General features: G+C 43.3%; 1 protein-coding gene across 4 annotated transcripts in view; it reads right to left on the bottom strand.

The window, feature by feature from the left end:
* Positions 1-24,008, bottom strand: part of LOC111155530 (optineurin) — a 44,955-nt gene extending 20,947 nt beyond the window's left edge. For 2 of the 4 annotated variants that reach the window (XM_022515703.1, XM_022515704.1), the window contains exons 1-6: positions 21,959-22,143; positions 16,750-16,926; positions 15,941-16,143; positions 9,941-10,123; positions 7,684-7,757; positions 5,114-5,248 (exon numbers count right to left, since the gene is read on the bottom strand). In XM_022515703.1, the coding sequence (XP_022371411.1) occupies positions 5,114-5,248; positions 7,684-7,757; positions 9,941-10,123; positions 15,941-16,143; positions 16,750-16,926; positions 21,959-22,064 (878 nt within the window). In that variant the 5' untranslated portion in view covers positions 22,065-22,143. Of the gene's footprint in view, positions 1-5,113; positions 5,249-7,683; positions 7,758-9,940; positions 10,124-15,940; positions 16,144-16,749; positions 16,927-21,958; positions 22,144-23,044; positions 23,101-23,824 lie in introns of those variants that run through there. The other 2 variants (XM_022515705.1, XM_022515706.1) reach the window with 2 other exon arrangements.
* Between the last annotated feature and the right edge of the window lie 2,683 nt (positions 24,009-26,691).

The following is a 26,691-nucleotide window of genomic DNA, read 5'->3' on the forward strand; positions in this document are numbered from 1 at the left end:
ATTTTAAAGATGTAATTATGCACAGAAGTAAGAAAAAAAAGTTGTATAAAAAAAGGAAAGGTGTTCAAGGCACAGAGCAGAGCTCAACTGAGTACTCCCTGGGTGCGCCTAATAACGTAAAATGCCGAGTAGTTACCTAACTAAATTTCAGTATAGCCAGTTTCAGAGGTGGGGCAGGTAAGTCAGGTCCACAAGCATCTGTGTGTGCAATGGGAGGTCAATAGATTGTGTTCACAATAGGGGGACAACTCAGTAGCAATTGAAGCCTGGTGCATGGAGGGAAATATCAAAACAGTCACAACCGTCACAAATTGCCAAACCTAACTAGTGCACAGACACTATTTCGGGCTAAGCCAGATAAATGGGGTAAGAGCCAGCTGGTATGGAGTTGATGGATGGGCCTTTTTCACGCCAGTCATGTATGACCCAGGGTTCTGATCTACTTTTGAATAATCATTTATCTTACTTTTCTAGGGCAAATTTTCATCTTGGAGTGACTTTCCCTGCAACTTCTTGACTCTCTTGGGCCACACTTCCTACACTTTCCCCCTTTGTACTTGCTGTCAGTTTAAATTTGTTTAGAAAGTACAAATCACATGAAATATGAATCCTGGAAAACAATGAGGGAAAGAAAAAGACAAATCTACAGTCCCCTTTCCCCACAAATCTCCTAAGAGTTTTCAGAATAAATTTCATGCTGTCTATATCCCTATTTGTCGTGATTAATGAAAACAGCTGAAGACTCACTTGTTTGAGAAAGAGACATGTTAGGTCTTGGGATGTGTTTTCATCATATCCTATACAGCACGTACAAGCCAGGCTGTCCAGATATCAGGGATTTTATTTCTTGGTTTTCAGTTCTGCCATAGTGAGGGGGAAATCATCATCCTGATACCCACCCAGAGAGCATGAATCTGTTGACTTACCAGTTGTTAAATACTGAGAGAGGGCTGGCTCAGAGAATGGAGATTTAATGCTATTGAGAAAGCAACCCTTTCTAGGTGCTCAAGGTGGGAGACTAAACACAGCCATCTCAAAGGCATGTCTGACTTCCTAGGGCCATCTGAAGAACTATTGCTACAGGGAGAAGGCTGTGATTATTCTGAAAGCAGGAATTATATATATGATATGAATGATGAGGAGGTATAATTAGTAAATTCCTAAGTTGACACTTTCTTAACACTTTCATCATGAAAGCTAATCATGTTGTCTAGGTACAGATGAATTACTGGCTCAACCTGACTTCTGAGAATGGTGTGCAGAACACAGGAGAGGTAAAAGTGCCTACAAAATACAAACACGCTGATTATTCATGGCTCATAAAGGTCTCCTTCAAAGGGTAACATTTTCCCTTTAAAAATAGCTTGGTAACTAAGATGTAAAAAGAGTGCTTTTATTTATCTATCTATTGCATTGTTACTATGTTTTAGGATTTGCCGAAAAGACAGGACGAATATTTTGCTCCATTAGAATACATGCTACTTGTCTCCTAGAAGTCAACCCTTGAAATTTTCTAAGGGACAAGAAGAGGATATGGTGTAAACATATAGGATTCAGAGCCGACGTGCCCTCCGCACCTTTTGAAATGCACTGATCATGAAATCAGTCATTGGACCAAAGCCGATGTGTCTTCCAGGTTAACCTCATCTGAATAAGGAATTTATGTTTCATATTTGACAAAAGATCTTTCTATAGTTGAAAATTTAAATTGTTTCAGAAGCGCCTAGATGGTGCAGTTGGTTAAGCATCCTACTCTTGGTTTCAGCTCAGGTTCTGATCTCAGGATTGTGAGACTGAGCCCTGCCCTGGGCTCCACACTCAGGGTAGAGTCTGCTTGAGGCTCTGTCTCTTGCTCTCCCTTAGCCCCTCCTGCCTCCCTCTCTAAAATAAATAAATCTTTTTTTTTTAAAGATTTTATTTATTTATTTGACAGAGAGAGATCACAAGTAGATGGAGAGGCAGGCAGAGAGAGAGAGAGAGAGAGAGGGAAGCAGGCTCCCCGCCGAGCAGAGAGCCCGACGCGGGACTCGATCCCAGGACCCCGAGATCATGACCCGAGCCAAAGGCAGAGGCCTAACCCACTGAGCCACCCAGGCGCCCTAAAATAAATAAATCTTTAGATGTAAACTGCTTCAGTTAGAAAGTACTTCTCACAGTGCTATAATTTTAAGATTAATAAGCCATTTATAATGTCTGAGAGAATCAATGATGTCATAGTATATTTACGATTAAATGTTGCAATTGCTGGAGCCTTAAAACTATTACATAACCTCTCCCATATCCTACATAGTTTAGCACTTTGCATTTCTTAAAAGTGCATTTACACATAGAAATTCATTGACTTCACAACTCTACAATGTATGAATTTTATCCCAAAGTGGGTGTGTGTGTGTTCCCATATATACCATATTCTATGAGGCCAGTATTTCCCTTACACCAAAACCAAAGACATTACAAGGAAAGAAAACTATGGACTGATACAACTTATGAATAAAGATGTAAAAATCCTTAACAAAATTTTAATAACCTAAACTAGCAACATATAGAAAGGATTATACATCCAAGTGGATTTACCCAGGAATGAAAGGTTGGTTTAACACATGAAAATCAATCACTGCAATATATCATATTAACAGAAGTTTAAAAAACCATTAGTTGTCCCCATAGACATGGAAAAAGCATTTCACAAAATTCAAAACTCTTCATGATAAAAAGTACAACAAACTAGAAATAGAAGGGAGCTTCTCAACCTGATAAAAGCATCTATGAAAACTTGCAGCTAACATCATACTTGATGGTGAAAGGTTGAAGGCCTTCCCCCCAAAACAAGCATGTCTGCTTTCTCCACTTTACTTAACATGTGCTAGAGATTCTAGCCAGGGAAGTCACGCAAGAAAAAGAAATACAAGGTACCCTTGCTGGTTAGGAAGAAAGAACACTATTCCTTTGCATAGGACATGATCTTGTATAAAGAAAATCCTAAGGAATCCACTAAAAAACTAATAGTGCTAATACATGAGTTCTAGCAAGGTTTCAGGATACAAGATCAATGTACAATATACAAAAAAGTCAGTGGTATTTCTACACACTAGCAAAGAATACTCCAAAAAAGCAATTTAAAAAACAATTTCATGTGTAAGAGGGTTTTGAGACTAGAAATCATAGTAACAAATTTCGAAAACTAGTTTAAGACCTGTATACCAAAAATGACAAAACACCATTGAAATACATTACAGATGACCTAATGAAATTATGGGTTATCCTTCACAGATCAGAAGATTTAATATTGTTAAGATGGCATTGCTCCCCAAACCGAACTCCAGATTCAATGCAATCCCTAACAAAATCCCAGCTGACTTTCTTTTTTTTTTTAACCAGAAATTAACCAACTTATCCTAAGATTTATACAGAAAAGCAAGAAGCCCAGGACAGCAAAAACAATCTTTCAATTTAAGAACCTACACTTCCTGATTTCAAAATTTAACTGTAGTAATCAAGACAGTGTAGCATTTGCAAGGGATAAGCATATAGATCAAAGGAATAAAATTGAAGGTTTAGAATTTAATCTTTACATGCATGGCCAACTGATTTATACCAAGGGTGCCAAGGCAGTTCACTGACGGAGAGAAGGGTCTTTTCAACAAACGGTATTAGGGTGACTGGATATCCACACACAAAAGAAAGAAGTTGGACCCCGACCTCACACCATATACCCAGATGAACTCAAAATGGATCAGAGACCTGACCGTAAGAGCTAAAACTATAAAGCTCTTAGAAGAAAACATAGGAGTGAATCTTTGTGACCCTGAGTTAGTCAATGGTTCATTAGACACAACATCAAAAGCACAAATGACAAAAGAAAAAGAGATAAAGTGGACTACATCAAAATTTAAAAAAAAATTTGTGCTGCCAATGAAAGCACCCAGGAGGTAAAGAGGTAATTCACAGAATGGGAGAAAATATTTGCAAATCATATACCCTCAAAAAGGATTTGCATCTAGAATATATAATGAACTCTTAGGACTCAGCAATAAAAAGGCAATCCAATTTTTTTAAATGGGCAAAGGATTTCAATAGATATTTTCAAAGATGATATACAAATGACCAACATTATCAGTCATTAGGAAAATGAAATCAAAATCACAATGAGACACCACTTTACATCCATGAGGATGGCTGTCATCAAGAAGGCAGACGATTACAAGTGTGAAGGAGGACATGGAGAAAAGCAGAACCCTCAAACGTAAAATGGCGCAGCTACTGCAGGAAACAGTTTGGCAGCTCCTCAAACCATTCAACACAGAGATGCAATGGCCCAGGGATCCCACTCCTGCATATATACCCCCGGAAGATTAAAAAAATAAGTCCACACAAAAAGTTGTGCAAGAATGTTTACAGCAAACATTTTTTTTTTTTAGATTTTTTTTTTTAAGTATTTCTTTATTTGACAGAGAGAGAGAGAGAGAGAGAGATCACAAGTAGGCAGAGAGGCAGGCAGAGAGAGGGGGAAGCAAGCTCCCCGCTGAGCAGAGAGCCCGATGCAGGGCTCGATCCCAGGACCCTGGGATCATGACCTGAGCCAAAGGCAGAGGCTTAACCCACTGAGCCACCCAGGTGCCCCTACAACAAACATTATTCACAATAGATAAAAAGTGGGAACCAAAACGTTCACCAACTGTTGAATAAGCAATAGACTACTGACTAGTCACACAATGGACTATTATTTGGCAACAAAAAGGAAATGAAGAACTGATTTGTGCTACAACGTGGATGACCTCTGAAAACATGATGCTAAATAAAGTCAGTCAACCACAAAAGACCACATATCATATGGTTCCATTTGGATGAAATGTCCAGAATAGGCAAATCTGTGGAGACAGAGAACAGACTGCTGGGAGGAATGAGGGATCAGTGTTAACAGGTACTGGGTTTCTTACTTGGGGAAAAAAATGTTCCAAAACTATAATGTGGTCATGGCTACATAACTGGGAATATTCTAAACTATACTGAAATGTATACCTTAAATGCATGGATTATCTGGTGTCTTAATTTTATCTCCATAAAGCTGTTAAAAAAAGCAATGTATGCATATTTCAAGTTACCTATTTCATACCTTTCTTTGGCTTCCTTGAGTGCAATTCCAAGCTTCTCCACCTTCTGGTTTTCCTCCCTTAGACAAAGCAGGAGCTGGCTCACAGTTAATTTCTCAAATTCCAAATAATTCCTGGCACTTCCTGTAGATTTGTTCCTGTACCAAGAACAGAATAAAGATTAAAAGGTTTTCATCAGAAAACACGAATGTCGAAGTGTCTAAGAAAGTAACTGAAACCAAAGTAAAGGAACTACTTTTTAGAACACGCTCCAAATAATTCGCATCTACAGACCAAACGCAGCTGGCCTGCGATCACCAGGTTCACACTCCTCCACAGTGTCCGGGCAAGGGGTGGGGACTCTGGGGTAGCCTCGCCTTGCACTGTACACACTCACTTCCTCCAAATAGCCAGTGTGCCCACTACATCGGACCCCAGAACCCCCAGGAATGGTAGAGCAGAGGTGGCCCTGGTTTCCGGTGCCTGGCCTTCCTAGAGAACTAGCCTCAAAGAGGATCACAGTCACACAAAGTACACGAACACGTGTGCTGCCTGGCAACACCCAGACTGCTGACCTTTCTCCAACTTGATATTCTCAGGTCAAGAGAAGAAGGTACTTTTTGTTTTTGATTTCAAATAACTATAGCAGAGAAATGTAAGCACCACTGGTATATGAAATATTTTCCTTGATTTCGCAATCTGATTATATCAACAAGCAGGATGATGACAAACAAGACCAGGACCACCGGTATGACAGCTACACTTCCCGGATGACCGCAATGATGCTCACGTTCAAGTTCACACGTTTCATACACAGCCGGGATTAAATCCCAGTTCCCGACTTTGAACTCCACACCCAGTTATCAATCTCTGACTCCTTAATATACCTTCAAATGAGGTAAGAATGCAGTTACTAAAACATAACTGTTGCCTTGGGATATCTGGCCGGCTCAGTCAGAGGAGCGTGTGTCCCTTCATCTCAGGGTTGTGAGTTCAAGCTCCATGTTGGATGTAGAGATTACTTAAAAATAAAACCTTAAAAAACCAAAAACAACCTATGGCTTAAAAGAGGAAGTGGCTTTAGCAGGTGGCTACAGATGAAGAGGAAGTGGCTTGGAAATTTCAACCAGGGCCTTCTTCCTTCCCACCACTTCCAGGAAAGTCTTTTGATATTAAAAACAGCAGGATGGGGGAAAACTGAGGAACGGCTAAGCGAGGAAGCAACTTTCATTTATGCTGACAGCCCTGTTTAATGAAAGATTATTATCTATCACTTATTTTCTACTTGATGCAAGGACTTGGGAGCAAAACTGGGAAAAAAGAAACAGCCTGTTTTTCTAAGTACATTTGTCATATTATGGGAAAAAAGGTATTCAAAGCCCACGAGAGAAGAGATTCCTAGACGAATTTTCAAATAACTGTCTCTTTCAAAGAGACGAACCCAGCAGTAATTTGCATCCGGGAGATGAGCCAACAGCCCATTCCAGGTGAGAGCTGTGAATGCCTAGCTCTTCTGCCATCTCTTCTGCCAAACCCCCCCACTATTTAAGATGTCTGCTTCCTAATGTCTACTTGGAATAGGTCACCTAGATGTCTGCATCTTCATCTTTTTTTTTTTTTTAAGATTTTATTTATTTACTTGACAGAGGGAACACAAACAGGGGGAGTGGGAGAGGGAGAAGCAGACTTCCCGTGGAGCAGGGAGCCCGATGCAGGGCTCAATCCCAGGACCCTGGGATCATGACCTGAGCCGAAGGCAGAGGCTTAACCCACTGAGCCACCCAGGTGCCCCTAGATGTCTGCTTCTTAATGTCTATTTGGAACAGGTCAACTAGATGTCTGCTTCCTGATGTCTACTTGGAACAGGACAGCTTGAGACTCCACAGGTAAGACATCTGGCCACGGGGTATGTCAGCGTCTTAGAGCACTTACAGTCCTTACTGGAGATCACTCAGGATCAGTCGTCTGGGCTCATTCTGGGGAATGAACAGGGAAGACAAAATGATAACATCCCACTTTATCGAGCTGAACAGCCCAGGCCAGGGCAAAGTGCACCAGTAAACAAATCAGCAAGCATGAGTCTTTTGATTAAGAACAAGTTTGTCTTCTCCTCTCATCTTATGGGAGATGAAACACCTCTAAACGGAGTGGTGAGGGTTGAGTTGGCCCACAGAGGGACCACACGTTGTTTTTATTCTCTGCCAGCCTGGCTGCAACACTAAATCGCATTCAAACCGGACATTCTTAAAAGGTCCTGGCATGGGGCACCTGGGTGGCTCAGTCAGTTTAGTGGCTGCCATCTGCTCAGGTCAAGATCCCAGGGCCCTGGGATCGAGCCCTGCATCAGGTTTCCTCCTTGGTCGGGGGTCTGGTTCCTCTCACTCTGCCTCCCCCACTTCTTGTGCTCTCTCTCAAATAAATAAATAAATTCTTAACAACAACAACAACAAAAGGGTCCTGGCATCAATTAATGAGAATCAACTTTTGCAGCCCAAGATGTTTGACCTCCTAGCGGTGAGCTGCAAGTGACAAGACCGCCTGGTGGGGGGATGGTGTAGGGGTTGTCCACTAGCCCTAGCCCTTGTCCACATACGTGTCAATGGAATCAGTTCTTGTTGGTCCAGGACTTGTCCTGATCTCTCTCACTGCCACATCTGCGTCTCCTTCCTGTAAAGGCAGAAGTGAAAGGGCTTTACCATGATAATGTCCGCAAGACAAATTTTTTATCAAAAGAGAAAAAGGCAGTAAGATCGAGAATGTTGATGGCCTGCAACCCAAGGAAGCTACTGACATTTAAATGTGAGATGTTTCAACAAGGTCACTGAAATGGAATGGGAATCTAGCCTTCCCTTACTCTGCACACCCTGTCAGGATTATAAATATCTAGGCCAAGGTGTGAAGGTTCATTTCTCATCCAGAAGAGTCAACCTGACCCCGAACACATGAAAACTTATCTCCTCCCTCTCCTTGGCAGTTCGTTCCCTTCTTTCCCAAGTTAAGGTCACATGGAGCTAGCGATACCTCCATTCAGCTTCCCTGTACAGGCCTTTAAAATGCAAAATGTCAGAACCTGCTGAAGCAATGTTGAAAAAGAGGCTGTTTTCTATGGGCAAAGCTCACAAAGCACAACGCTGGCTCCTAGCGAAATCTGTATACATCACGGGCCATTTAAGCGTACAAGAAGTCCAAGACCAATCAAATGGTAGGAAAGACACTAATATTCCAATGAGCTAGCAGGAAAGTCTCCCGCAAATGCATGAACAAAGATGGATCTAGACAATTCTGATTGTGTACATTTTTCCTAAACCTTGGGCAGTGTTTTCCAGTTCACAAGAAGCAAGGCAAGAAAAGCATGTTTACATTAAAACTAACTGTCACTCATTGGACCAGTGGAGGAGCGTATTGTGCTCACCATGCGCCCCAAAGAAAGAAGCCTCATTTGGAAACTTCTCACATGCTCCTTGGCCTTCCTGAATTTTGCCAGGTATCTGGAGAAGGTGAAAGCTGTTCAATCAAACCTGCATTTCATTATCTTTGGTCATCTGCAGAAAGGGTACTCTGGCAAAGCGTGCTTTCCATTTGGTATTTCAATTCTCCTGATTTCGGCTGCTATGAACGCTCCTGAAGATTTATTAGGGAGCATGGATGGCAAAGTTACTAAGAGCTGTCTCCCCATGCTACTACTCTTCAGTGCAACAAAGGAACTGGAAAGCAAAGAAAGTCACACACTAATAATTCTGACACGCCCAGGAGTTCAGCTTTTTACAAGCTTCCCACGCATTACCTACAAGGTCCATATTTCTCTCTCAGAGACACTCTCTTTTTTCCTGTCTGATGTAAGGTCTGATAAAGCTAACATGCCAGTTGGTATCACCGAGGATCTTATCCTTGTGGGTTTTTCTCCCTCAACTTTAATATTTTCTAGCGGTAATGAACGAGAGTGGCTCTGTGGCTCCCAGACACGGACACCACAGATACTCGTCAGATGCTCAGGAACGGGCCGGCACACGCCACTTCACTGAGCTCACTTTCTTTTCGGTTCCACAGAAACGTGTCAGACACCCAGGGCTTCATCCTCAGCTCCTGGAGGTGCCCAGGCAGCTGCTGTTAGAAGCAGGGGCAAAGCCAAGGTCAACCCTCAACCACAACCCCAGTGGCACTACTTTCTTTTCCTCACTTCTTGTTTTTAATAAACCAAGGTTCCTCATAAGGCTTGTCTGAAAAGAGGCTTCTATTATTAAAAAGTATTTTAAAGCCATCAGTTTGCCCCACCTTCTCATGAGTCTGTACACCCAAGTGCAGTGCAGGACATAGTGAAGGACCTGGTCTGGAAAAGTGTATGTTTTCTGTTTTGTTTTTTAGATCAGTCACAAGATACCTGATTTGTCAGTACCTATGGGAAGGAAAAGAAAAACTAACCCTATCCCTTTTGTCATAAAAAATAATCAGTATTCTTCCATTTCAGCCATGATAGCCCTCATGAGGGTTAAGACTTTTTTTTTTTTGAGAGCAAAACAGAGAGAGAGCGCATGTGCGAGCAAGGGTAGGGACAGAGGGAGAGAGAGAATCCCAAGCAGGCTCCATGATTCAAGCAGGATTTCATAACCCTGAGATGGGGACCTGAGCCGAAATAGAGAGTCAGACGCTTAACCCACCGAGCCACCCAGGTGCCCCTAGGATTATGTCATACTTAAAAACTAGAGCCAATTTATCTTGGTGATATTGATGCTCAAACTCCCGCCCTCTTTGGCTTTGGTGTGTTGAAAAGACATGATGGTAATCTAGGTGTCTAGGTGTCTAGGTGAGCTTTTGTAATTTGCTGAAAATGAAATCAAAACCAGGACACTTACAGCTATCTTGATTTCAACAAAGGAGTCTTCAGAAGAGCCCCCCAAATTCAGCTTGAGCTGTAGTTCTGACACAATCCCCAGAAGATCTGCTTTTTCAGCTTGGAGATAGGCCACCTGGGTCTTCAGCTGCTCGAGTTCCTGGTCTGCTTCTGCCTTGGGGACTTTGGGGTCCCCACTGGAGTCCTGGAAATGATGAGAAGCAAAGTGAATGAGCAAATCAAACTAACACCTGGTCATCAAACTCAAGTGTTCCCACACCCCCTGGCAAGGCAGCTACACTTTACGGTAGAAAATTCTAGCCTTTCCTTGGAGATATATTGTGATACAACATTTCAAATGGAAGATTTTACATTATTTTATTATATTCAAACAACACAAAGTTAAAATAATCTCATGACAAGAAAGAAAGGCTTTCTCAGCATACAGGATAATATGACATGAAAGAAACCAATCAGACTTTGACAACGGTAAAGTTGTCCAAAACCTCAAATAATAAGGACAAAAAGCTACCAAATCAACCCCTTGCCTTTTTTCTTCCCACACAAAGGCAGACCCACCCTCGCTCTCTCCATACTTGTCATGTATAGTTTGAAGTCAAAGCATCAAGCCTTCTCATTACATGAAACATGAATGGTAAAGACAATGCAAAGTCCTAAATTCTCTCAGGCAGTCTGTTACACTCTATGTTGGTGTTTTTTTAGGCTGCTAAAAAGTAAGCCCAGGGAGAAATAAGAAAACTGAAAATTTGGAGGCTGCTATGAAAGGCAAAAAAATTAAATTTCAGCCTATGTCAACACAAAGAATAAGTACTCCTATTTACTAATAACAAGTATGTGTTGCATTCCTCTTATTACACTTATACCTGTGACAAAGTCTTAAGAGAAAGGGTCTGTTTAGATGCAGTGTTTTCTTTTTTTTTTTTTTTAAAGATTTTATTTATTTATTTGACAGAGAGAAATCACAAGTAGGCAGAGAAACAGGCAGAGAGAGAGGAGGAAGCAGGCTCCCTGCTGAGCAGAAAGCCCGATGTGGGGCTCGAACCCAGGACCTGGGATCATGACCTGAGCTGAAGGCAGCGGCTCAACCCACTGAGCCACCCAGGCGCCCCAGATGCAGTGTTTTCATCTGGGAGCAGAGAAAACAGATTCCAGTCCACAGCCTGCTAATCGCTGTCACCCTGAGCAGATTTACTTAATGTCTTGGCCTCGGTTGTGTTGGGTTAGAAAGGAAGACATGGTCCCAAGTGGTCTCCGTGGTCCCTTCCAGCCGTGACCTAGGAGGCCTCTCTGATTCCCTCCTCAGGAAACCTTCATTGTGTTTATGGGCATGGTGCCACCAGAAATCCACACTTGAGGTTATCAGAGCATTACAACACAGCAATTCTCTCTCTCTCTCTCTCACACACACACACACACACAGACACACACACCCATCTCCATGATAGATTTCCTAAGGAACCAGAAATAGACCTAAAGGCTGTTAGGAGAACCAAAAAGCATCATAAGGATTCGCATAAACCAGTTGGTCCCTGAAATATTGAAACCTGGAGAGAAAGGTATTAATATGCAGCACGGGACTGTCTCTCACACCAGTGAGATCATGTTCTTGCTTCACTGGGAGTGCTCCCTTGCCAGGAAACGACCATAGGCCTGAGAAAAAAGAACTCATTGTGAAGCTGAAGAGTTAGATGTGCAGGGAAAGGTTATCAGCCTGGGCATCCTCTCTTGGTAATGACTCATTCCAAAGAAATGAAACTGTGAAAGCGGTAGAAAGTCAAAGGAGAGGCCCTACTTAGCCTGGACTAGGAAGCAAGCAGGTAAGGGCAAAGTCAGGGTCTATTAGGTATCTTCACATTTTCCTGCTGGACCCCTCTGAGGACATTTTATAGAATGGATTAAAAAAAATTTTTTTTTTTAAGAGAGAGTGAGTGTGTTAGTGGGGGTGAGGAGGGACAGAGGGAGAGAGACAGAATTCTAAGCAGGTTGCACACCCAGTGAGGAGCCCAACTCGGGTCTTGGTCTCATGACCCTGAGATCATGAACTGAGCCGAAATCAAGAGTCAGATACCCAACTGACTGAGCCACCCAGGCACCTCAGAATGGATTTTTATAACCACCTTGGCGTAAGTGTAGGAAACAGAGTTTTAAGCAAGTGTCTGATGACAAGGGATATAAGGCCATGATTCTAGAATCTCAGATTTGTCAGGGTAATCTTCTTTTTTACAAGGGTGAGGATCTTTTCACTATCTTGGGAAATTCCTATCTACTTATTTGGCCATAAAATACCTCACAAGGTAACATTTTAAATCTCTCTTCATTTCACTACTGAGACTCCTTTCAATCCTTTCCTGGACTAGAACTCACATGTTGTTGTTGTTGTTGTTGTTTTTTAATTTTTTATTTTTTCAACATGACAGTATTCATTATTTTTGCACCACACCCAGTGCTCCATGCAATCTGTGCCTTCTACAATACCCACTACCTGGATCCCCCAACCTCCCACCCCCCGCCCCTTCAAAACCCTCAGATTGTTTTTCAGAGTCCATAGTCTCTCATGGTTCACCTCCCCTTCCAGTTTCCCTCAACTCCCTTCTCCTCTCCATCTCCCCAGATATGGACCCTCAACTCTATGGTCAATTAATCTTCGACAAAACAGGAAAAAATATACAGTGGAAAAAAGACAGTCTCTTCAATAAATGGTACTGGGAAAACTGGACAGCTATATGCAGAAGAATGAAACTCAACCATTCTCTTACACCATACACAAAGATAAACTCAAAATGGATAAAAGATCTCAACACGGGACAGGAATCCATCAGAATCCTAGAGGAGAACATAGGCAGCAACCTCTTCGATATCAGCCACAGCAACTTCTTTCAAGATATATCTCCAAAGGCAAAGGAAACAAAAGCGAAGATGAACTTTTGGGACTTCATCAAGATCAAAAGCTTCTGCACAGCAAAGGAAACAGTCAACAAAACAAAGAGGCAACCCACGGAATGGGAGAAGATATTTGCAAATGACAGTACAGACAAAAGGTTGATATCCAGGATCTATAAAGAACTCCTCAAACTCAACACACACAAAACAGACAATCATATCAAAAAATGGGCAGAAGATATGAACAGACACTTCTCCAATGAAGACATAAAAATGGCTATCAGACACATGAAAAAATGTTCATCATCACTAGCCATCAGGGAGATTCAAATTAAAACCACATTGAGATATCACCTTACACCAGTTAGAATGGCCAAAATTAGCAAGACAGGAAACAACATGTATTGGAGAGGATGTGGAGAAAGGGGAACCCTCTTCCACTGTTGGTGGGATGCAAGTTGGTGTAGCCACTTTGGAGAACAGTGTGGAGATTCCTCCAGAAATTAAAAATAGAGCTTCCCTATGACCCTGCCATTGCACTACTGGGTATTTACCCCAAAGATACAGATGTAGTGAAAAGAAGGGCCATCTCTACCCCAATGTTTATAGCAGCAATGGCCACGGTAGCCAAACTGTGGAAAGAACCAAGATGCCCTTCAACGAAAGAATGGATAAGGAAGATGTGGTCCATATACACTATGGAGTATTATGCCTCCATCAGAAAGGATGAATACCCAACTTTTGTAGCAACATGGACAGGACTGGAAGAGATTATGCTGAGTGAAATAAGTCAAGCAGAGAAAGTCAGTTATCATATGGTTTCACTTATTTGTGGAGCATAACAAATAGAACTCACATGTTTTATTCTCTCTGATCAAACTCAACTCCATGATTTGTTACCCTTCATCACTTTTGAATGCTTGCCCTTGACCTTCAAGCAACACAACGGCTCTCCTTGTGTACTTGTATCATGTCTCCAACTTGCTGTCCGGGAAATCCACCCAGGCTACCATGCATTTTATAATCCTAGAAGAAATACCCAGCTAATGATCTCTACCTAGCAATCTGTACCATTAAAAGTTAAAAAGTTCTCTCTACAGATGGTAATAATGTATAATTCTGTGAGTTGGACAGAACCATGAAAACCTCAGCCTCACCCTGAGGATCAGAAGGCAGATCTCCAAAAGAAATGCCCTATTCCCTTTCATTGTGTGGCACAGAACACGTGAGAGGCCCTGGTGGCTGGAGGGTCTTCCCTGAAGAGATGCAGCAAGGATGGGTTAGCAAGAGTGAGAAAAGGCAGGGTCTGGGAGAGCTTTAAGTCAGGAAGACGACAGCCTAAATTGTACAAATCATCTCAACTGGTCCATGAAATAAAAATTAAAGAAGAGGCAGGGAGGCAATAGGCAGGCCTGGGAGGCACATTTCTGGGGAGAGAAGGCTGATGACCAAGGGTATTAAAGAGCCATAAATGTCTCTTTGTCCAAGTACCCATGTTCTCTGTCGCAAGGACTCACTTCTGAGTCGTGCTTATAGCTTGTTTCAGCTATCTTCTGCATTGAAAGAAGCTGTCTGGAGCTCCAGCTTCTTCTCTCCATCTCTTCCAATACTGGGACTTCTTAGGAAAACGCATACACAGATGATTTCAAGCAAACTGCTCTGGAAGCTTCTTTCTGGGCTTCAATGTGATAGGCCCCAACAGACTGATGCCAACTGTCAGCTCACATCCCAAAAGCCAAAGGAGGAAAACAGTGTAAGATATTTTCTGGGGCACCTGGCTGGCCCAGTCAGTTAAGCAGATGACTTTGGTTGCGGTCATGATCTTGGGGTCCTGGGATCAAGCCTCACTTTGGGCTCTGCGCTCAGTGGGGAGTCTGCTTGTCCCTCTGCCCTTCTGTCCAGCTTGTACACTCTTTCTCTCTCAGGTAAAAAAATATTAAAACAAAGATATTTTCTTACAGAGAGTAGAAAATTATTAAGATATCCTAGGGGATCATTTTTTCAGAGTATTCTACCTTGCAAATATTTAGATACCGAGAGATTTCCCCCAAAGAAGTAACTTAATGTTTTTTGAACTGTAAGACAAGTTGAAGCATTAGATGTGATAGATCTAATCAGCAATGAATAATTTCCTACACAAATATAAGTTTATTCAAGCAGAATGTTCACACGGTCCCATAAGCAGGGATCGATGAGTAAAGCCCTGACATAAAGCACAATATAGTTCCCTAAACAACTTTTCATTCTTCAGGTTATTCCATATTGTCCCCCCCTTTTTTTTTCCTCTTATCTTTCTTTGTTTGCATACTTTCCCCAAGAAATCAGAGATCAACAGGGTTCAAGGTATCTCAAGGAACATCTCTGAAGTCTGGGTTTCTATCCTCCCTGAATCAAACCAGTGGTCCATCCCTCAGGGGGCTGCTAAGTTCCAGGTCGGGAAAACAAGGAACAGCAGATGCCCAGCCTAAGGAACAACCAGTCCTCAGAATATGGGCAGATGCTTCAGATGGGTTCTGATACATATTTTCTCACTAACAACTTTGACACCCACTCTTGGCCATGAGCACATTTCTCAGGTTCTTTGGGTCAATGAAAATGTGGCAAACTGACAGCCTCCTATCACAACATGATACGTATCGCACCACTTTTCAAAAGTAGATATAAAAAAAAAAAGTAGATGTAAAATGTAAAGTGAGGAATCTCTATTTTAGACTTAGGAAAAGACTAAAATAGTAAGTAAAACTTGGGAGTAATAGTTTTTTTTAATGTAATTTTCTATCAAAGACATAAACTAAAAGCTGACACTTGGATGGTTCGAGGCAGAGGTTCTCCTGCATGGTCTATAATGAATACAAAATACTGACCTATAACCGCAACCTTCTTTTGACTATAATCAATACGGTCAAAACCCTCCCCCAACAGATTTCCCTCCCCCAACAGAGACTGCACACGACCCTTGAAACTGCAGCCACCTTCTCAGGAAGAACAGTTCTTTCAAATGATGCAAAATACTCATCTAGCCTGAACCATGAGAGGTTTTGATCTAGAAGTCTAGATAAGGAAGATTCCACTCTAAATATTAATAAAATAAAATAAAATCACAACTGATTAGTCTGCTCACCTCAAGGGACTTTTCCATTTTCCCTTTTAGTTTTTCAAGTTCTTCCTTCAATTTTTCATTTTCATGACTCAAAGCCATGAGGCGCTCTTTGGCTTCTTTGCTCTGTATCTCAAAAAAGAGGCGTTCTTCCTTCTGTTTCTCTGTCCAGGCTGAAAGCTCTTCAAATCGCCCTTTCATCGCCTGATTATTTAGCTTCATGGCTTCTGTATGGGGTTCAGAGTGAGAGTGTCACACATCAGACTCAATTTGATGAATCCAACCTCCAACCACCCTCATCACTTAGCTGTGAACCTAAAGAAGCTCTCCTTGGCCTGGACCCCAGGGTTGACAGGAAATGTAGGAAGTTGAGTGGTTTTTGTTTCCAGACAAGACTCAGGGGCCTAATGTCATTTCTAGTCCTCCAAAGACTCCAGAAAATAAAACTAGTTTTATTTGGAGGAACCATGGAGGCATACATGCTAGAGCCCTGATTTGAACACAGGTCCTGCCAGAAGCCATGGCCGGAGATCCCAGAATGCGTTCTATGAACAAGGTCATATTTAGAACTCTGTAATTCTTCCTTTCTTTCTAAAGGGACTCTATTTCATTACACCATTTCCCTGGGGTGTGTAAGTACCTTTTATTCTTACCTGTATCCCAAAAGTAAACAATGGAAACAATATTAGCTTTACCAAAAGCTAAACTCTGTGCTCTTTCTCCCGCTAGTGAAAGAGAGAGAAGGGAATTCACCAACAAGCTTTTTGACAGAGAGATGCTGTTCATGAAGGCCCAGGGTGAATGAAGAAACATGGTGGCCAGGGGCTTCTCACCTTTGAGCTGATGGTTCTCAGTCAGGAGCTCCTTCATCTGCCGCAGCAGCTCCTCTGGGGTGAATGTGTCCAGGTTTGGGTGAGCCAGGTTGGGGGGCCCATTTCCTGTGGTTTCATTGCGGCTATCCCCCTTTTCAGTCAGGCAACTAAGCGGTTGGTGGGACATGGCTGCAGTACCTAGGGAAACGTCACAGACTGAAGAGAGAGCTATCTTCCCACTGCAAGGGGCTCCCCTGAGTCCCACAAATCCATGGGCAACTGCTAGTGTGTATTCCAAAAGTTGCCTCCTTCCTCTCCAATTCTTTTTTGGACATTTTTGGTTCTTCCCTTTTAAACAAAGAGGTGTATTCTAGCCTCCGTGCGTTGTGAGTGTGCCCATGTGTCTGTGTGCATGGGTGTGGCGAGGGCCTGAGGGATGGAGGAGGGAGAGAAGAGCATGAGAATCAGAGATCCTAACAGGAATTCAAGGCTTCCAAACGTACATTTGTAGATATGGGTAAAGTATCATTAAACTGGTTTTCCTATGCAAATCTTTCAAGCTCAGATCTTTTTGTTTTGGGTGAACTGCACATAAAGCTGCTAAAATATCTCCATATTTTATCTCTTGAATTTTGGCTAAGAGGAAAGGGAGAAGGAACATTTCTTGGATGCTTACTACATGCTGAATCACCGCAGCCAACACGTCAGTTTCTAATCCTCACTAAAACCCAACTGGATGGCTACTTGACAGGAGACCGAGCTGAGCTCCCAGCGGTGTTAGAGCTCGGCTGAGGTCACTTCAGAAGAGGTATGAACTATAGGAGTATGAATAATACCAAAACCCAGCTCCGTCATACAATAAAGATGCTACTGAATATTTAGGCTTTAATATTCAATAATTCTGCAAGGCATCCTAAAAAGACTAAGAAACCTTGCTCACTTACTGCATATTCTGAGAATATTTTAAGCATACCACTTTATTTTTTAGAGAGGTCAATGTGGACATAAATGAGATAGACAAGACAAGAAAGACAAGATGGACAAAAATAAGATCCGTTTATGTATGCCCTACCACCTGGGTAAACATACGAATCTCATCTAACAACTGGTGGCATGCTACACGCAAACATTTTCTTTTTTGCGCTTCATGATGATCATGATAAGCCTTGTCATGGAAGATGAAGAAGGATAAGTGCCCTCTTTCTGATACAGCACCGTATCATTAACAGCTAGGAGCATGTTTGGTGACTGTCTATTAAAATGCAACCAAACACACAGGTTGTGGTACAGTGCTTTTTCCCCATCCCCAATGGAAGCAATGCCTGGGGTTCTCTGGAGGCCCCCTGGACCCAAGAGCCTGGTGATCTGCTTTTGGTCTGAAGGAACCTGCAGGTCATGAGGGACAGTACCATGACAGGACAGCAGACTCCAGCTTCTCCCCTGAGCAGCCACCTTAAGGAGAGGCAGTCCCATGAAATGTTTAAGGAGGATGTCAGTTTCTGAAGTGAAAAGCATTGATGAGGCATACTATCACACTGTGGGCCTCTGGAAGGTAGCCTATGTTCTACATATCCTAATGCATTAGTAAAGTGGTCTAGTGCTGAGGTGGGCTCCTAGTATTCAGTGATGAGAAGAGACTGCTTTTGGTTTCCCCAATAAAATAATCTGGATGAAATAATTTAAAAGGGAGAAAGCCGGTTTCTGGATTTCTGTAACATTTGTTTTTGCACAGTATGATGTTGGAGCTAACCTTTCATAAACATGGGTTTTTACCAAATAATAGGAATAGTAAAGAGACCTCAAGATAAAATCCTCACAATGTGCCCCAATGTTTAGAGCAGCAATGTCCACAATAACCAAAATATGGAAAAAGCCCAGATGTCCATTGACAGATGAATAGATAAAGAAGATGTGGTATATATTTGCATGGAATATTACTCAGCGATGAAAAAAAAACCTTGCCATTTGCAACGACATGGATGGAACTAGAGAGTATTAAGCTAAGCGAAATAAGTCAGTCAAAGAAAGAAAAATACATGATTTCATTCATGTGTGGAATTTAAGAAACAAAACAGAGGAACATAGGGGAAGGGAAGGAAAAATAAAACAAGATAAAAACAGAGAGGGAAGCAAACCATAAATCTTAAATCTTAAATCTAGGGAACAAACGGAGGGTTGCTGGAGGGGAGGTAGGTGAGGGATGGGGTAATTAGGTGATGGGCATTAAGGAGGGCACTTGACAGAATGAACACAGGGTGTTCTTTTTTTAATTTTATTTTATTTTTCTGAGATAGAGCACAAGTGGAGGGGGAGGGGCAGAGGGAGAAGGAGAAGCAGGCTCCCCGCTGGGCAGGGAGCCTGTCATAGGGCTCCAGCACAGGACCCTGAGATCATGACCTGAGCCAAAGGCAGACACTTAACCAACTGAGTCCCCCAGGCGCCCCAGCACTGCGTGTTCTGTGCAACTGATGAATCACTAAATTCTATCCCTGAAACTAACAGTACACTATATGTTAAATTGAATTTAATAAAAAATTTTAAAAACCTTACAATATGTATCATTTACTTGTCAACTGTCCAGTTTGCTTAGGTATTCAATGATTATAATACTTTGCAAAAGCAAATGGAAACATTCAACAGATTTTGTTTTAAGTTCCTAAGCAGTTCTCTAGAGATGTGCTTAATTTCATTTTAGTACATACACATTTCTCCTTAATTGTTTTTCCAAGAAAGAGGAAAGGGGAGAGAAGAGGGAAGGGCAGGGGAGGCAGGGAAGAGGAAGAGAGGGGAGGGGAGAAAAGAAAGATTTTCTCTTGAAAATTATCCAGGTTATTTTTCCTCTTCAACTATCCTTTATACTTCCTTTAGACATCCACAATAAAGTTAAAACTGGTTCTGTTTTATGAGGGCTTCTAACTTTTTCAGGTTGCCCGGATTTTAGGACATGAGGGGGAAAAGCAGGGTCACGCTAGGGGACAGTAGAAAAAACACTGGCTGCCTTACCCAGATGTGTGACCTCTTATGATAATTTACTGACTTGTCTAGTGAATGATGATCATTACATTTGCTTTAAGCTCAAAAACCCCATGAAAAGTATTCTTGAATTTCTAGGAAGATTCAACACCCCCCTCCATCCAACACACACAACCTAGCACCATCATGGCCATGCCACCATATGTATTATATGCCTGTCCTAATCACAGCAAACACTTCATTATCCAGCATTGTTAGGAAAAATTATTTGGTAATTCAAATGTCATAGGAAATAAGAAGTTAGTGTATATGCCAAACATAAGCATGTAAATACTTATTACCAAATTGTTACCAAAAGCAACTTAATTGTTTTTTAGTGACCCAAAGAGCACTCTATGATTTTAGGTATTTTGGGGGGCATCATTATGAGTTATGAGTACAGTGCCTATGTGAAATGTCTATTGGTAGAGCACCGTTTAGGGAAAGCTGAATTTTCTAAGTCTTTAACATCGCCTTAAGCTACATTCAATTGAACAAATACAGAGATAAATTATAAATTCTTGCACACATTTCCAAAGGTTATAGAAATTGGAACTAAGCCATTTATTCCAAGGTTCTATCCATTAACAGAATTGCTTTTTTCTTTCTTTTTTTAAATAACAGAATTTCTCATAAAAATCCAACTAACCTGGATCTGAAACATGTCTTTTTTTTTCTTTCTTTTGTTTCTTTAATATAAGTTCTATGTCCAACATGGGGCTTGAACTCATTGCTCTGAGATCAAAAGTCACATACTCTACTGAGTCAGCCAAGCATCCTTGAAACACGTCATTTCTAAGCAAAGGTGATATTTAACTACAGAAGGGTGAATTAATTTAGCACAGGATTTATCAAGATTTCACCAGTGAGGAAGACAGCAAACTACCTGAAAGAATTTCCTTGATTTTATTCCCAGTCCTATTTGAATTCTTAACTATATTATCATTTTTAATTCCAGAGGTCAAGTAGCAATGACTTGACTCTGTGGGTGTGGGCATGAGCTTAAATCTCATTTCTGAGTTGGCCTTACAAATGATCCAGTCCAACTTCTTACTCGATGCAAGAATTTCTTATCTGGTTTCCATGGAAGAGCATCATACAGACCGGGCCTAAAAGGCTTCAATGACAGAATATATGAGCAATGACTTTGGCAGGCAACACAGCCCATTCTGTTCCAGGACCATTCCCATCATTAGAAAGTCATTAGAAAGTCATCCTATATCGAACAGAAATCTGCCTTATACTGACTTCCACCCACTGGACATTGGACCAGTGCCCACTGGTCATGCAGAATAAGTCCAGGCCCTACCCTGGTGTGTTCTAAACTGGCTTAATAAGCATTCACAGGTTCAATCCCTGCATGAATAAATTAATTTTAAACAGTAAAAACCTATTTCTTGATCAGAGACATTAGGTGGCTGAGATTGTAGAATCATGGCCTTATAACCCCCATCCTCAGACCCTTGGGTAACACTCCGTGTCCTATGCTTATGCCAGCGTGGGGGTGCTGAGTGTGATCCCAAGATTACATCAACTAAAACCATCATCATCCTGGAAAAAGAACTCAAAGCCTGTATCCAATGAAGGGGGAAAAAGCAGCTTTGCTTTTCATGCCAGAAATGGTATTCTGATTTTATAATTTGCTAACCTACAGAAAATGGAAATCGATTTACCCTTCTCATGTAAGGCAGGGGCCTGGGAGTATCCTGATTCTCTCCATTGGAGTTTCATGGGTTAGTAAGTTGCTGGTACTTCCTCCTTCTTCCCATCCTTGCCAGCTTAGGTCAGGCCCTCCGTGTCTTGTCTCAATTACAGTAGCGATGCACTCCACAGAGTACAGGATTTTTGTCTGTTCTGTGCACGACTGTGTCCCCGGCATCGAGAATTCTTGCTGAGTAGTTACCTACACTGTCTGCCTGGCCTCTTTCTACCGTAGTCCCCCTACCACTACAGATTCTTTCCCAGCATGAGGTCACCCTCCTGCTGAAAACCCTTCCCATGCAAGGCAGAATTCCAGCTCCTAAATGAGAAAAACGTGGCCTTTCAGAGTCTGGCCTCCACTTACTCACCAGTATCATCTCTTGTCACCATGCCACTGGCACGCAAGGCACATGAAAGAGCTCACAGTTTCCCGCTCTCTTCCGCTTCTTTGCCCTTATCTCTGTTCTCCCCTCTGCACAAAATATCTGGCCCCACGTCTGCCCTGGCAAATACCCACCAGACAGCTCCATGTCCAGCTGAGATAGATGGCTGTGTAAAACAGACTCTTCTTTCCTCTCAGTACCCAGTAGCACTGGGCTCTTTCTGCAAAGTTCTATGATCATCCCATTCCAGGAGATCGTCCGTCAAACTTCAGGGAAGGTCTCTATTTTATTCTACCTTGTGAGCGGCGCACAGCAGGCTCTCAGTAAATGTTCGTTGAAATGAAATGAAAATACAGTGCAATGAGGTATTTTAAGGTCTAGCACTAGTAAGACACTTTCTGCTCTATAGTGACAAACCCAGCACGCTAGTATTATGAGTTTTTCTACAACTCTATGGCACTCATTCCCTAATTCTTGACCTCAACTTTTAAAACTTGTTTTGAAAATTAGCACTGTTTCTTTTATTATCCCCAAAGGTATCTGAGTGTCATTTCATAACACACATCCTATTATCCCATCCTCATATACATGTCAAAATGAAAACCTTTAAAATAATATTTTCCTCTGAAACAGACTTCACTTCTCAAAAACGGAGTTTAATTTCTTCCTTTTCCTGTGGATTTACTAATCCCACTGATTCCAAGGAACATATCAAATAGTTCAGGTCTCTATAAAATTCAGGAAAAGCAGGGCTTGGAGAGGAAAATACCCATGTATCCTTACTTAAGGGAGAGGGTTCTGAAGGAAGGTAATACAATGGCCAATTTCTTTCAAGAATAAAGTTTGTTTTTGTTTTTTGGAGGGGTTAGTTGGACTCCACAGTATAATATGCAACCTGAGATCAGTTACCAAAAAAAGACGTTATTTTTATAATGTACATAATATACAAAGAACCACTAGAAGTGGCCCAGTAGAAAGACAGATCAGTCACTCGGAAGATTCCTGTCCCAGTCCTCTCTCTCCAGGCCACATTTAAACTTCACTTGCCTTGTCCATTCCTAGGGCAGTTCCTGGCCTTTGCCTCTGCCCCAGGATCTCTCCAGCCCAGCACAAACTGGGCACATCCTGGGAGGTAGCCAGGGTTCCCTAGTTCTTCTCTCCCTAGGCAAAGAGCAAGGGGAGGGGCTGGTTCTTGTGTTAATAGCGCTGCTCTTGCTTACCAGATCTGAGGCTTTTGAGGTCCTAATACCTCCTTACTGGACCACGGTTCTGTTTTCCACTCCATCCTTCAATAGTTCTGGGGCATACATTTCCATACAACAGTTTTCCTGGAGGAGGAGGCCAGACCAGAATCTGGGTTTCGTTTTCTCTTAGCGATGCTGACTCTGCCTCCAGCTTACACATTTCCCATAGGAAAAACAATTCCTCTGGGGTTCTCAGCCTCACGGAGCATTCATGGTCTATGTATGTATATACACACAAACACATACACACACATATGCTCTCCCGGACACAACGGTTTATGAAGATTCCCTTCAGCTGTTCAGAAGTCCCAGCCCCTTAGAGAGAGAGGTCACCTGTTCCTTAGTGTCCCTGGGCCACCTCAAAAAGCTAGAATAGTTTTCGTTTCTCAAAGGTATACATTTAACCACTTCCTATATAATGAGGAACTGGCTGTAATCATTCCCAACCTGCGGGAGGATGTCACCCTCAAACAACCTCCGTGACCTACAGAGGAAGTCACCGGCGGCCAACCGGGCCGGTAAAAAAAAAAAAGGGGGGGGGAGGGAGCTTGGGGATGGCTGCCCCGCTGCCCTTTCCCACCAGGTCAGAATTCGCCCAGGCCCGGAAACCCTCCCAGGGCAAAGGACGTCCCATCCCTCGCCATCGCACCCGACAGGCTCCGGCGTCGCAGGGAACAGGGCCAGGGGAACAACTTCCAAGGCGGAAAGGGAGCCGCCACCTCTCCAAGCCCCTGCCCGCCCTCTGCCCCTGCTCACCCCGCGCCCGCGCTCTGGCCTCTATCGGGGTCACTGCTCTCTCGGCATCGTGCCCGCTGGGGGAGGGCTCCGGACCCGGATGCAGACGCGGACCAGGGGACCCGCCAGGGGCAGCGATCCGGGCTCGGGGAGCCTCGGGCTGACTTGCGGCTTCGGACCCCGCCCAGCGCCGCTCAGCTGACCGCCGCGCGGGCCTCCCCGCCCCCGCCGGGAATTTCCCGGGCCCCGCCCCGCAGTCGCGCCCCCACAGACCCCGCCCCCTCCTCCGGGCGCGCGATCCCAGCCCCGCCGCTCGCGCGGGTAGGGGTCCCCGCCTGGGAAATGAGGGCTAAACAAGTCCGTGAACGGCTGTGACCGGCGGCGCTCACTTAAACAGATAATTAATTAAAGGATGTGCGGAGTCAGTCTCCTCTGCTGGGATCCCTTTACAAGGCCGGAGCCGCAGGGGCTCCCTGCGCCCCACGGAAAAAGGGGTACAGTCCGAGACATCTTTTGACCGAACCCTGGATCTCAGTTAAAAGCCTTACATCTAGGGGCGCCTGGGTGGCTCAGTGGGTTAAAACCTCTGCCTTCAGCTCGGGTCGTGATCCCAGGGTCCTGGGATCGAGGCCCAAATCGGGCTTTCTGCTCAGCGGGGAGCCTGCTTCCCTTCCTCTCTCTCTGCCTGCCTCTCTGTCTACTTGTAATCTCTGTCAAATAAATAAATAAAATCTTTAAAAAAAAAAAAAAAGCCTTACATCTAATATAGTTAACTGAGCATGCATGGCTTTCCATCCGACTTTACCCTTAAAATAGACCTTTATATAAAAACACAAAGCCTGCAGGATGCTTCTTGGGCTCTTTGGTCCCAGGAGAGGCCAATTGTGGGCGCCTGGATAGTTCAAGTGCCACAGGCAGGTGGTATTACTGGATTGACCTGGGTTGTTTTGGGAAGCAGAAGTATTGATCTACTTGTCCGGGACCGGGGAAGATGCCTCTCAATTAGACAGATTTAAGAGGGAGGAAACCAGACGAGGAAGGAGGAAGCAGCACAGTAATTTGAGTCCTAAGCACAGCGAGAAGGGTTGAGGAAGGACGCAGACACAGAACACAGAAGGGAACTAATAATGAGGTAAAGGTCTGGGCAGGGTCTCGACTAAGGTGGTGAAGCCTGTGCCCCAGAAACAGGACCCCATCAAGACAAGAAAACAGAACTGGGAGAGGGAGAGGGGGAGGAGGGGACAGCTGTGAAAGGAGAGGGTCGGGCCAAAGATCAAAAAGGACTTTAAATACCAGACTTACACCCTATCCTTAACCCCTAACCCCAACCCAGCAGTAATCTGGGCTTTTATTCTCTGGAGTCTCTGAACTGCAAAATACGCTAACCTGAACCCCTAACCAAGAAAAAAAAGGGGGGGGGGCGGATTTCATATGCGGTAAGAACTTGAGTTAGTAATGAAGAAACTGACGCTGCTCGCCAGTAACACGCAGCTTGTGGTTGTGCGTCCAAACTGCCCAAAGCTTGGAAGGCAAGGGGGAAAAAAAATCCGAATCTAAATGGGAAAAGGCGGATGCGCCCTCTTCTGGTATCTGGGAAGGATTCAGTTTCACTTTCTAGACCGCCTGCTTCAGTCAGGTTCCCCCTGCCTAGTCTTTCACACCACTCTTGAGTTAATAATCTCTAAAATTGGACTGAGGGGTAGCAAGTGAATCCCTGCCCCACCCCCAACACCCAATTCCCGAGGGTCCCTCCTGAGCCTGTCTGGGTGCCTGGGGTGAGTCCTACTCCCACTGGGTTTCCTTCTATTTTAAACCATATTAAGGTAAGATAAAATTAGTGTAATAGGATTTGGGGGCGGGGAGGCAAGGAAGGAAGGTCGTACACAGGCTGCACTCAGCTGAGGAGTAGTAAGGTTAGAGTTCAATTTCTGGTGGAGAAATGGTCAAGGGAGTTTTCTCAGCAGTCGGAGAAGGGGACCTCTGGCTTACCACTTAGTAGCTCCGTGACCTTGGGCAGTTACCTGATCTTGACGATCTTGCCGGGCCGCATTCTCTTTATCCTCAAAATACAAGAAGTTCTGAGAACTTTGCCAAAGCCTTTCTTAGTTCATATGGCGGCAAAATGTGACCTCCACCGATGAAGAGTTATTTACAGTCCTTAGACCACCACTTCATGGGATTATTTATTTCGTTGAAGACATTAGTTAGTTTGAGATCTGCTTCGGACACTCTTGGGAAGTTAGGTTATATAAATTACATACTTTGTAATACATTCCTGTCTCACCTTTCTAAAATCCAAAAAATTCTGAATTCTGAAACTGGAGCTTGCTCCGACCGCTTTAAATAAGGGATCTGGATCTACAGCCCCTACTGCCTATGGCCATTGGGAGGATGGGGGGCTAGGACGAGTGAAAGTAACAGGGGGGCACAATGTCATTGCTGTTGTTGCTGGTGTTAAGCCTGGCTGGTCCGGGGTGGTGCCTCCTTCCTCTCACTCTTCCGGGAGTAGATGGAATCTAAGTGTAGATAAAAAAACTGAAATTATTACGAGCTTTTAGCTGTTCACTGATGTGGTTTTGTGGTGGGTGAATGCAAAGCAGTGTGGCAGCATAGTCAGTAAGATTATTCATTTATTTCATGCTTTCTGTGCTCCTGCCCCTCCCCCGCTGTTTGGAGAAGGCAGCCCATCCCTTCGTGGCTGCTACCTGAAGGGCATTTGCAGGACTCTTGGACAAACACGCTTTTTATTTTTATTAATTAATTTATGTATTAAAGATTTTATTTATTAATTTGACAGAGAGAGACACAGCGAGAGAGGGAATACAAGCAGGGGGAGTGGGAGAGGGAGAAGCCGACTTTCTGTGGAGCAGGGAACCTGATGCGGGGCT

The sequence above is a fragment of the Enhydra lutris genome, unplaced genomic scaffold, assembly GCF_002288905.1.
Source record: "Enhydra lutris kenyoni isolate GAN:26980312 unplaced genomic scaffold, ASM228890v2 scaffoldscaffold42, whole genome shotgun sequence".
In the NCBI taxonomy this organism is placed as follows: domain Eukaryota; kingdom Metazoa; phylum Chordata; class Mammalia; order Carnivora; family Mustelidae; genus Enhydra; species Enhydra lutris.